This window comes from Cibotium barometz, chromosome 50 (assembly GCF_041138505.1).
Source record: "Cibotium barometz isolate CiBa-2024 chromosome 50, ASM4113850v1, whole genome shotgun sequence".
In the NCBI taxonomy this organism is placed as follows: domain Eukaryota; kingdom Viridiplantae; phylum Streptophyta; class Polypodiopsida; order Cyatheales; family Cibotiaceae; genus Cibotium; species Cibotium barometz.
In genome coordinates this window covers 37,606,995-37,620,089 of record NC_141095.1, presented here as the reverse complement: position 1 = coordinate 37,620,089, position 13,095 = coordinate 37,606,995, and the positions used below count along the sequence as shown (strand labels likewise).

Genomic DNA, 13,095 nt, shown 5'->3' with positions numbered 1-13,095 from the left:
CCTGTGCATGGCCGCACCGAGGGCAGGACGCTGGGTGTCTGCCAAAAGCTAGCCAAGCCCCCACAGCCAGTCCTCTATGCGCTGTGAGCCAGAGAAAAAGCGTCACCTTCCGGGGCCGGAAGCTGGCCCAAAGGCGCTGCCAGAACTCCCTAAGAAAGGCAGGGGAGGGGTGGCTAGCTGGGGAGCGCCGCCTGTGTGAATTCGGCAGGGAGCAGTGGGCGAAGGCTGCCGTGTTGTGTGTTCTGGGGAGAGGCAGCTGCAAGATGAAGCTAGAGGGGGCCTCATAGCTGCTGGTGTAAGGCGCTGCAGGGAAGCGCAGAGGAGGGAGACAACCAGGAGTGCAAGGGAGTAGGACTGCAAGGAGCCAACGAGAGGGGCTGCTGCAGAGAAGAGCAGTGGGGAGAGAAGTGGACACAGAGACGGGGGGCAGGAGGCCACCGCTGTGTGTGTGTTGGGCAGGAGGCCGTGTTGTTTTGAGTGGAAGAGGGGCCTCGAGCGTAGCTGAGGAGGCCACCGGGTTGTTGAGGGGCTCAGAAGGGCTGCTTGTTTTTTTGGAGAGTGTGGCTGCTGGGGGCGCAGCAAGGAAGATGAGCGAAGGGTCGCTTGTTTTTGGCAGGGTGTGGATACGGCTGGGACTCTCGGGGGGAGAGTGCAAGGAGTGAACCGCCTAGGTGCTGGTGTAAGGAAGGGTTTGCAGAGAAGCTAGAGAAGTGTGGTTGCTGCCGTGTGGAGGCAAGCTGCTGGGCAGAGGTGTGAAGACAGCCAGCGTAGGTGACTGATTCTATGCTTGGGGAGTGGCAGTGAGCTGGTGGAGCAGCAGAGAGATCTTCAACTGAGGTGCAAAGCAGAGAGCGAGAAGGGCTGCTGCAGAGAAGCGAGGAGGGAACGGATTGGGAGCGACCAGGAGCTGGAGAGGACTGATTGCGAGCGGGTGCTTGGTGTAGCTGGTGTCTGGGATATCTTGGGATATCCGACTCTGTAAAGGTCAAGGTCTTTTCTGAAATATGAGTCTTGTTCATGCTCTTTGGTCTGGTGTTCTGGTGTGTTTGCATGCGTGTGTGGAAGTGTGGCATGCTATAAGGGCGTAGACAGCTCTACCGCTTCCGTGCCATCACTTTTTGGTGCCTCCACAGAGGAGCAGATTTCCTCTGGTTTGTGGAAGAAGAAAAAGGGGTGTGTGAAGAAAGATTTGGGAAATGGCTCAGGATTTTCCGGAGTATTGGGGATTGCCACAGGAGAATGCAACTAGGTTTCTGGAGAGGATGGAATTTACAGCCTTGATGAAAGACAGGGCAACCCCGGAGATCCTTTCTCGGATTTTGGCTTATTGCTTGCAGGGTGATGCAAAAGCATGGTTACAGATGTTTATGACTGCACACAGGAATGTTCATCGACAGGATCCTGAGTACCGTGTAGTCAGAGCTGCATTTTTGGCACAGTTTGTCCATGTGAAGAGTCCGAATGAAGTGTGGAAGGAATTGTGTAACATTCAGCAGAAGGATGGTCAGGATGTGGATCAGTATCTGATAGAGTTTGGTAGACTGTGGAGTCTATGGTGTGAGGCTCTGATTCCTGAAGTACCCCCGCAGATGATAAAGAGGGAGCGGTTTGTGGCAGGTCTGGAGCCAACGATCCGACTGAAGGTGGAGCTGAAGAACCTGAATAGTTTTGAGGAGGCTGTCAGAGTTGCTCGTGAGAAGGAGTGGAAGGTGAAGCGTCTCAGGCAGATGGGAATGCGGGAAGAGCCAAAGAGGTTTGTGAAGGTGCCACAGATTGAGAGTATGCATCCTGGAAGAAAAGCTGCTGTTGTTCCTAAACAGGTGGATTCTTTGAAGAGGGAGGTTCATGATGCAGTGGAGCTCATGAAGTCTTTAAGTGTGAATTGGATAGAGTCCACAGGAAGAGGACGAGGCATGGGTGTTATGGGAAGGAAGCCTGATGCATCATCTGGTTTTGAAAGAAATTCAGCAGATATTGGAAGAGGGAGAGGGTATCTGAGTGATGTGCAATGCCGGAATTGTGGTGAGTGGGGTCATATGAGTCCACAATGTGAGAGACCAGCCAAAGCTAATGGTGGCATATATCAATTGTCTATGGGAATGAGTGATAGGGTGAGTGGCCCTAATATGCAGGTGAAGGAGGCAATTCAGCCCAGTGTTTGTGAGGTCCATAAGGTCACAGTTGCAGAGCAGGATATGGGACAGGTTAGCCTGTTGAAAAAGGAGAAGGATGAGGTTTCTGGAATCAGCCCTGAAGAGCTTACAGGAGGCGAGGAGGAGAAGGATGAGGTTATTGATGATGTTGTGGATTGTGAGCAGGTGCCAGTACTTCAGCCAGTCAAGATGGAGTGTGATGATCAAGGAGTTACTAGTGAAGGTGCTGTGGATGGAGCCCATGTGGATGATCCGGGTGATGAGTTGGATATTGCAGCCTGTGGTGAGAGTGTGGATGGTGAATTGGACAGTGTACTTGATAGTGCACTAGATGATTTGTTGAAGATGGCTTCCTTGGAGAAGAGTACTTGCATGCCAGTTGTGCATGAAGGGAGTGATGGTGTGAGTGATGGTGAGCTGGATGCTCCTTTGGTTGATGGTGCGATAGATTTCGCAGGTGTGGATGCTGAACATAAGGTGTGTGTTCCTTGTCATGCCCAAGAGGATGAGGTGGTTGTGAGTGGTGAGGATGCATGTGAGGCTATTGTTGTTGGTCAGGGGGACCAAGATGCTTTGCCTGGGAGTTTGGGAAGCTTAGACATGGTAGGGATGCTTGTGCAAGATGTGGAGAATCTTGCAGGATCGCCAATGGTCTTGAAGCTAGAGAAACTACAGGAAGGCGACAATGATGAGTCTACAGTGCACGAGGTTGCTGTGTGTGATGTTGATGGGCTGAAGGGAAGTGAGTGTATGGTGGAGTGTGTGTGTGTGGCTCGACTCTGATCGAACTGTGGTGGTGAGCGAACCTGTGTGACTGTCCTCGCCTGCGTCGCTGCTCGACTCTGATCGCCTGCGACTTACCTTTTGTGAGCCTGCAATTTCGTCTCTCCCTCCTCCTACTCTGTGTGTGTATGTGTGTGTGTGTGTGTGTTAGCTAATTCCTTCCTGCCTGCTGGTGCTAAATCTTACCCGCCTGCTGGCCATTCACCTGTTCCTCCTGGCCGTCAACTTCTTCTGCAGCTGATCTTTACCCGCCTGTTGGCCATCGCCTAAACTTGCTGCCGTTGAATGCTCTTGCTGCCGGCTGGCCTCCCTTGCCTTGCCTCTGATAGAAGGTTAATTAGTCGCCTCTTCTGGTTTTGCCCAGCCTCAGATCTTCTGTGTATGTGTGTGTTGTCATCTTCAGTTGCCCTCTGCCACTTCGTCCCTGCTCTGTGTGTGTGTGTGTGTGTGTGCAGTTCTGGGGATTATAGAAAATTTAAGGTGTGCATGATGGAATCGCCTGAGCTGGCCATTTATAAGCGTCGGAAAGCAATGAACACCTCGAATTTGGATGCCATGTCTTTGATTAAGGAATGCCTGCATGAGGATTTCGAAGAAGCAAGATGTGCTTGGGAAGGACCTGCTCCAGTCACAGAAGTGCGTATTCCGGTGCAGGAGCTCATGGATCCGGTTGCGCAGTATGCATTGAATGCAGTGATTCTCTTTTTCCCGGGCAAGATGCCTAGTGCACAGGATGTGGGACAATGGGTTGATTTCTTGCTTAAGCGTCAAGCAGTCCGGGGTGTTTATTTTGGAGCAAGAGGATTCTATGAGGTCTTGTTAGCAGACATGGAAGCTAGAGATGCTTTGTTGGAAATGTCTCCCCTCTTCTTCAATACGCAAATGACTCATGTTCTTCCCTGGGCTCTTACTAAAGATTATCAGAGCCTTATTCGACATAAGTGCCCGGTTTGGGTTGAAGTGGTGGATTTTCCTCGTACTTGGCGTCATTTTCTTCCTTTGTTGGCTGCTCAATTGGGCAAAGTGATTTGCCCCCCGAAGTTGGATGCCAATACAAATCGTTTTTGTATTCTATGGGACACTGATCTTCCTGCTCCTATGGGCATTACCGTTGATTCTGGGGACACAGTGGTTGGAAAGCGACCATTCAAGCTTAAATGGGGGAAATTTGCCAATTCCTGTTTTCGCTGTGGCAAATTTGGTCATATGCAATCTGAATGTTCTGAACCAAATCTACAACCCCCTCCTTCGGCTGTCCCTACCCCTCAGACTTCTCCTCCAGTGAAATCTTCCCCTGAGGCACAATCTAAAGGTGCTTCTGCATCCACATCAACAACTGGACTAAATAAAGGTAAAGGGAAGCAGTCTCAAATGCCAAATGTTCCTGCTTCCCCGAACATCAAAGACAAGGGCAAAGAGAAGCTTCCTGCTACTCAGGCGTGGATAGTACCCAAGAAAATTGTCAAAGCACGTACTCTACCATCTTCTCGCAATTATGTGCCCCCCTTGAAGAATGTTGTTCAGCAAAAATTGCCTTGTAATGATAACTCTTCCTTGGCTCAGGCCTGGGATAAAGTTGTTCGATCCTATAAGGAAGTAGTTACAGGGGGCACTGCTTCAACGTCGGAAGGCCATCACTTGTTTCCTCCACATTCGAGTTTTGATTTGGCAGCTGATGTTTCCGCGACAGATGCGGATGTGCCCATGGGCACGAGTTCTTAAGCTTTCTGTTGGTTTTCTCGCCCACTGTATATACCATTTAAGATGCATAGTTCTATACATTGCATTTCATATAATGTGCGCGGATTATGCAATCAGGATAAATGGAGGCTAATCTGGCACTATGTACATACTTGCAAGGCAGATATTGTTGTTCTTCAAGAGCATAATCAGCATAATTTTGCCGGGCAAACTTCCTATTTTGCCGGATATTGGATAGCTTATGCAGGATCCGCTGGATACTCTGGAGTGCTGATGCTTGTTCGCCATGAATTATTTCCCATATTGGTATTCAATGATCCAGCTGGCAGATGGATGGTAGTTCAATGTATTATCAATGGGGAAGTTTTTGAGTTTGGTGGTGTGTATGCATACACAGCCTCTACTGACAGGGCTCGTTTGTGGCATGCCATCTCCTCTTATTGTTGGCGTTCTAATGCATTTCTTTGTGGCGATTTTAATAATGCTCCAAATCATGTGGATAATACTACTGGACATTCTCACATGCTTCATGTGGAACGACAAGCTTGGGATCTCTTTCAGCACACATGTAATGCCTTGGATTTGTGGCCTCTGTTGCAAGCCAATGATCCAGGATTCACATTTCAACATAACGCTCGATCAATGTATCGTGCTCGTCTGGACCGATGGTATCTCTTTCAGATGCAGCAGTATGATGATTTTGTATGTGATATGAGGATTGATTACTCCTTGTGTCTCTCGGATCATGCTCCGATATGCTTGAAAATACAATTTGGTTCATGTTCTGCCAATGATTCATTAACTAGAAAGAGACTTCTGCATGTCAATAATGCTTATCTTAAGCATGAGGTTTTTCGCAATCTGATTGTGGATATTATCTCGCCATTGATCTCTCAAATGCATGTTGATATAGACACAGCATGGTTTCGTTTTGTTATGCGGGTTCAATGTGTGATCCAGGATTATGGCAGACACTATTTATTGCATTTCAGAGAGCAAGTTCAACAGGCCAAAGGCACTTGTCAAAGTTTGATGCATCTGGCTAACACTTCATCTCTTACTGAAATCCAGATGACAGAGTTACTTTCTGCTCGTGCTTTGTTGCATCGTAATGATGAGAGAAAATTGGCAAAGTGGCAGACTAGAGCTCGCCAAAAGGCTATAGCGGATAAAGGATGCACTTCTAAACAATTCTTTCGTCATTTACATCTTTCTAGGCAGTCTCAAACTATTAAGAGAATTAAACTCCCGACTGGTGATTGGACTACCTCTCGTGTGGGGCTTGCACGGGCCATGGAATCTCATTATGGCAAGATTTTTGAGGCCTCTTCTCTCACGCAGGAAGGTCGAGAAGCTCGTCGCTTGTTTTTATCTCAAGTTGCACCGATTTTATCGGCGCACCAGGCTCAACTTTTGGAAGCCGCCTTCACGGAGACAGAATTGTATGCCAGTTTGTGTGATTTGGGCCGTTGGAAATCTCCCGGTTGGGATGGCCTTACTGTAGAATTTTTCTTGTCGTTTTGGCACTACCTGGATCAGCCACTATTGTTAATGATAAACAGGGCATGGGAGCAACAGGTTTTGCCTTCATCTTGGAAAGAAGGCTTGCTCAAGTTGATTCCAAAGCAAGCACTTTGTGAAGAGTTCTCGCAATGGAGGCCGATTACGCTCATGCCTGTGGTTTATAAATTGCTGGCTAAAATGCTTGTCAATAGACTTAAAGGGTTTTTGCATGATGGTTTGCATGAAGACTATGAAGGATTAGGGTTAGGGTTTTCACAAGCTCAAACAGGCGTGGAAACAAAGAGATGAAGGAACACGACTCCCAATATGCTTCAATGAATGAAAAAGTGAAGTACAAGCCACATGATAGTGACCCCTAAAGGATAAGTGTTCACATGACCGGCCATAAATGTGCCGGGTGGACCAAAACACTTATAACCTGCATATAAGTGAAAATGAACTAAACTGGGGGAAAAAACCTCCACTAACTGAAGTAAAAAGTGCCCCAGTAACCTACTGATGATCACTAGCACTCCTCTGGGTGCATACACAGCATAAAACCCAACAAACCCCCCTGGAGTGATATGTGATCACTGTACATCATCCACCAAAAGGAAACAAATTCAAAGCATTGCGGAATGCTTCAAATTTCGGACGTGGTAATGCCTTGGTGAAGATGTCTGCCACATTCTGATCTGTAGGACAGTAGATCAGACTGATATCTCCTGCCTGGAGTCTCTCCCGAACAAAATGATAGTGAATCTCAATGTGTTTCGTGCGAGCATGAAACACAGGATTCCTGGCCACAGCAATGGCACTCTGACTATCAGTATAGATAGGTGTAGGCTCCTCCACTGAAATATCCATATCAGTCATAAGACGACGCAGCCAAACACACTCAACAGTAGTAGTGTAGGCTGCTCTGTACTCTGCCTCACAAGATGAAGTGGCCACTGTGGTCTGTTTCTTGCTTAGCCAAGAAATGCATGAAGCGCCAAGGAAGAAACAATTCCCACTAGTGGAATGTCTGGTATCAAAATCACCAGCCCAATCTGAATCACTGTAAGCATGTAACTGCATGTCACCCCCCTCAGGATAAAGCAACCCAAGAGACAAGGTACCCTGCAAATAACGGAATACACGCTTCACAGCTTGCCAATGTGACAACCGTGGGCTGTGCATGAATCTGCTCAACTGAGAGACTGCATACTGAATATCTGGCCTTGTGTTACACAAGTATATGAGGCACCCAACAGCTTGAGCATATGTAGTGGCATCAAAGGAAACACTGTCATCTTGTAGTGACAGTTTCATCCCAGGCTCCATAGGAGTACTAATAGGCTTGCAATCCTGAAATTTAAACTTCTCCAGAAGTTTAGCAACATAACGAGATTGCAACAACCCAATGCCTCTGTTATCCTGCACAAACTGTATGCCCAAATAGTAATGTACAAGGCCCAAGTCAGACATGTCAAATGTCTGTTGCAGTATCTCTTTAAATGCTGCAATTTTGTCATCATTTGATCCCATGAGCAAGAGATCATCCACATAAAGACTGATGACCAGCAGATCTGTCTCTTCTTTCTTCACATACAAAGTGGTCTCTGATGGACTGTTCACAAATCCCTGAGTGAGTAGAAAAGCATCTATTTTTGCATACCAAGCTCGTGGAGCTTGTTTCAAACCATACAAGGCCTTTTTCAGCCTGCATACTTTCCTCTCATGACCATGTTCTGCAAATCCCATGGGCTGAAATACATAAACTTCCTCCTCGAGGTCCCCATGTAGGAATGCAGTCTTTATGTCCAACTGGTGAACAACCCAACCACGATGTGCAGCCAATGCAATGACACACCTAAGTGTCGACATACGGGATGTAGGAGCAAATGTCTCCTCATAATCAATGCCCTTCTTCTGTGCATAGCCCTTTGCAACTAGACGGGCTTTGTACCTGTCAATGGATCCATCTGCATGTCTTTTCATCTTGTAGACCCATTTAGTACCAATGGCTTTCTTGCCTTTGGGCAGATCAACCAAATCCCATGTTTGATTCTTTTTAATAGAATCAATCTCATCCTGCATGGCTTTGTTCCAATGCACATTATCTCGTGCATCCACAAATGAATCAGGCTCATCATCATCCTGTAAACTGGCTGCCATAACCAGATTCAAATCCATGATGTGTGCATGCTCATTGGTCCTTGTCTCCCTACGAGTACGACCAGCAAGAGGACCCTCTAAATGGCTGTCCTGTAGTGTCCTCAAATACCATCTAGGTATATGTCTGACCTGTGGTGCCTGCTGTCCCATGTTTGGTTCAGCTTCTGGCTCATTTGGCTGCTGAATTTCTGCACCACCTACATCATTTGCTGGCTGTCCATTACCCTCATGAGTTGGATCACCAACTGTGGAATGAAACTCCATGGGTAGAAGACCTTCAAATACATCATTTTCAGCCTGATTTGCCTCATAACCAGCCATGGATAATTCTGATTTTTCATCAAAAATCACATCCCGGCTGATAAATATCTTCCTGGATAGTGGGTCATATAACCTGTAGCCCTTGCTCTCACGGCTATACCCAACAAAAATGCATTTTGTGGCTTTATCATCAAGCTTCCTCCTCAACTCTTTGGGTATGTGTGCATATGCAAGGCACCCAAAGATACGAAAATGCGATACAGAAGGCTTGCGGCCATGCCAAGCCTCAAAAGGAGTAATAGAAACCAATGCCTTTGTGGGACATCGATTCAAAATATGACAAGCACACATTACTGCTTCCACCCAAAAGATATGTGGTAGTCTTTTTGCCTTTAGCATACATCTGGCCATCTCCATGAGTGACCGATTTTTTCTTTCTGCAACTCCATTCTGCTGTGGAGTGTAAGGAGTAGTATACTGATGTTTTATACCTCTACTCCCAAGAAAAGAATTCAGCACATGTGACATATATTCCCCCCCTCGGTCAGAACGGAGAGTCTTCACCTTGCATCCAGACTCTGTCTCAGCAAGTGCTACAAAGGCCAAAAATGCATCATATACCTGTGATTTCTGTGTCAAAGGATAGACCCAGCATATACGAGAGAAGTCATCAATAAATGTTGCAAAATAAAAGCAACCACCTAATGACTTCGTCTGCATGGGACCACAAAGATCACTGTGTATAAGTTGCAACTTTGCAGTTGCTCTTAGAGCCTGATCACGTGGGAAGGAAAACCTGTGCATTTTTCCCAAAATACATCCTTCACAAATGTGATCTGGAGGCTTCTCCATGAGAGGTAGATCTGTGAACATATTATGTCGCTGCATAAGCATAAGACTACCAAAATTTACATGCCCCATGCGAGCATGCCATAACTCCGCATCAACCATAGCTGGAGTAAGAGTGAATGCATGATAAGCAGACTGATCCACTGGCTGAAATGCATCCAACTCATAAAGTCCATGACATAATGTACCAGTAAGCATCAAGGTCAAGGCATTTGCTTTGTCTCTGACCATGCATTTATCATCATCAAAGTGGACTTGCATTCCACAATGTGCTAAAGAAGAAATGGACAACAAATTCTTCTTTATCCCTGGTACATATAAGGCATCTGTAAGGCGGAGAATGGAGCCATCAATGGCTGTAAGCTGAATCTCCCCAATGCCACACACTGGATATGAAGCATTGTTGGCACACTGAACAGTTTTGCCAACAGGGGCAGGGCCAACATGACTAAACAAATCCCTGCGAGATGTGATATGCTTTGAGGCACCACTATCAAAATACCAAGTACATGCATGCTCTGTCATACTGAGTGCCTGTGAAGACCAAGAGGCATCATAGCTGCATGTATAGAAACAGTAATCCCTGTCCTCAACAAAAGAAGCAGTCTCTGGAGGAGCTTTAGGAGCATCATTAACAGACATCCCAGCTTCCTTTGCCTTTTCTTTGGCAATCCTCTTCCTACATTCCGTGATGTAGTGACCTGGCTTCTTACAGTAATGACATTTGCCCTTCTTCTTGGGCTGTCCATCACTTTTCTTGGTATCCTGTGAAGAACCACCATCACCTGAATTTTGATTTGCACTCTTTGGCTGAGATTTCCCTTTCCCCTTTTAACCTGTAGTAAATGCTTGTTCAGCATTTGTGTTCATATTCATATTCTTCCTCATTTGCTCCTCTTGTAGTAAGAGAGCAACAAGTTCCTGATACTTGAGGGGTTCAACAGCATTCCTCATGCTGAGGTTCAAAGAGGTATGGAATGCCAAGTAAGATCTTGGCAAAGAGTGCAAGATGGTGGACACAAGCTGTGTCTCAGGAATAATCTCATCTACATTGATGAGTTGCTCTCTCAAATCCTGCAGCTTGTTCAAGTGGCTAGACATATCATCTCCTTCATTCATTTTCTGATTTTCCAGCTCTCTTTTCAAAAATGAGATCCTAGCCTCATTACGAGCAGCATACATTTGCTCCAAAGTCACCCATGCATTCTGTGAAGAGCCAGCTGACCGAATATGAGGTATAATGGACCTCTGAACTGACAATGCAATGAGTGACAATGCTTGTGCATCCCTGGCATCCCATGTCTTTTGAGCATTTGTTCTCTGAACAGGCAATGGCTGTCCTGGAGCCTGTACCTGTTGTCCTCGTCCACGAGCACCCCCTTGAGGAGGAGTCTCTGGAGCCAATGGACCTGGACGTGGTTCATCACCACTAACAAAATCCCAAAGACCTTTAGCCACAAGCACATTTTTCAGCATAAAACTCCACAAGGAGTAGTTCGTGCCATCCAATTTGTCTTCCTTAGACAAATATGTGAATACATCACTTTGCTGTTGATTTGCCATTATGCTTTACGCACAATGTTGTACCTGTTTACCAAAAAACCCAAAAGCAAAAACCCTGATAACAACTGTACTCCACTGAATACAGTTTACCCAAATCTGCCTGCACTCTCAATCCTCTGAATGTGCAGCTTAATGCACCAATGACTGAGTAGAGCAGCAAATGGCGTACACAATGCCAAAATGCCCCAAAATTTGCTGCACCCAAACTGTGCAAAAAACCTGTATATTTCCTTGCTAGAAAATCTGCCTGTTGTGCCTGTATATTTTCACAGAGAAAATAAAAATGCCCAATATTCAAGACTTGTACTGCTTACCAGAGTTGAGATTTCAACGCAAATGACTGTTGTACTGTGCAGGTACAGTGTACTGTACGGAGCAGATTGCAGGTACGGTGGAAGTACGACGGAAGTACTTTCAGACAGAGCACTGTACTGAACAGTGCGTTTGAGTACTCTGCAGATCTGGAAGTCGCACAGCAGGTACAGTCGAAGCAGGTACAGTCGGGTACTGAAGCAGGTACTCAGCATGCGCAGATTTGTATAGTCGCCTGGTACAGTCGCCAGGTACGGAAGGTGTGAGCAGGTACACGTCAGCTGCTGTCGACTGTATGCAGGTACAGTACGGGTGAAGCAGGTACAGTCGGGTACTGAAGCAGCGCTGACTTGTACTGAAATGAAGGCGGCGCACAGGTGTTAATGAAGGCGGCGCAGTGTACGGTCAGGTACAGTAAGGCAGCGCTGACTGTACGGAAGCACCTTCCTGCTGCGCAGAGCTGGAACAGTACTAGCAGGTACTGTTGTACGGGCTGTACAGTAACTGTACGGCGCTCAGGAGTACTGGCAGCGTATGGGCAGGGCAAGAGCTGAGCTTCAAGCTCTGATACCAAATGAAGACTATGAAGGATTAGGGTTAGGGTTTTCACAAGCTCAAACAGGCGTGGAAACAAAGAGATGAAGGAACACGACTCCCAATATGCTTCAATGAATGAAAAAGTGAAGTACAAGCCACATGATAGTGACCCCTAAAGGATAAGTGTTCACATGACCGGCCATAAATGTGCCGGGTGGACCAAAACACTTATAACCTGCATATAAGTGAAAATGAACTAAACTGGGGGAAAAAACCTCCACTAACTGAAGTAAAAAGTGCCCCAGTAACCTACTGATGATCACTAGCACTCCTCTGGGTGCATACACAGCATAAAACCCAACATTGCATCCATCTCAGTATGGCTTCATTCCACGAAGGCAAATTACTGATAATCTAGCAAATGTCATCATTGGCATGGAGTATGCGAAATACACTCGACAAGATGTATTGGTCATGCAGGTTGACATTGAAAAGGCATTTGACACTGTTCTTTGGGATTACATTGCAGATACCATGCTTCGGCTGGGATTTGGGCCTAAGCTATCCTCTGTGGTTTATTTCTTGTATGCTGACAGTACCTCTGCCGGTTTGTTGGATGGTTTTCTCACAGATCCTTGGCATTTGGGACGTTCAGTAAGGCAAGGTTGTCCTCTCAGTGCTTTGCTTTATGCGATTGCTACTCATCCCCTGCTTATGTATTTGGAATCTTTGACTTCGTCTGGAAGATTACAGGGCTTGAAATTACCCTCTGGGAAACATTTTATTGCGCAAGCTTATGCAGATGATTCTCTCTTTATGCCTCGCAATCACCAAGATGATGTGGAACAAATTATGCACACTCTTCATTTGTTTGGATTGGCAGCAGGCCTCAAAGTGAATTTTCGTAAGTCCAAACTATTGGCTCTGACTGAGTATGATTGGCATAAGCTGCTTTGGCCAGGCGAACTTGTTCCTCCGAACATTATAGTTCGTCATTTGGGTTATCCGCTGGGTTGGACTGTATCGGCTACACGGAAATTGGATTGGGTAGCCGAGCGCTTGCACTCCAAGTTACATTATTGGAAGTTGTCCACTTGGCCGCTTCATGTGCGTCTTAGAATTGTGCAATGCATTCTTGTAGCTTATGTGCAGTTTTATCTACCTTTGCTATATTGGTCTCAATCCCGCTTGAAGTCCCTTATGTCAAGTATATTGGCGCATTTCTGGCGCACTTCATCTCGTGGAAAGGGCCTCAGATTGTTATCCATGGACA

General features: G+C 46.4%; 2 protein-coding genes across 2 annotated transcripts in view; one reads left to right on the top strand and one right to left on the bottom strand.

Annotated features, from left to right (window-relative positions):
- The window catches only part of LOC147610090 (aspartic proteinase 39-like), a 114,330-nt gene that overhangs the window by 41,028 nt on the left and 60,207 nt on the right, over window positions 1–13,095 (bottom strand). The gene's annotated exons all lie outside the window — the stretch shown is intronic.
- On the top strand, window positions 3,159–4,788 carry LOC147610091 (uncharacterized). The gene has a single exon (XM_086786670.1). The coding sequence runs from the start codon at window positions 3,222–3,224 to the stop codon at window positions 4,656–4,658; it is 1,437 nt and encodes a 478-aa protein (XP_086642796.1). The 5' UTR covers window positions 3,159–3,221; the 3' UTR covers window positions 4,659–4,788.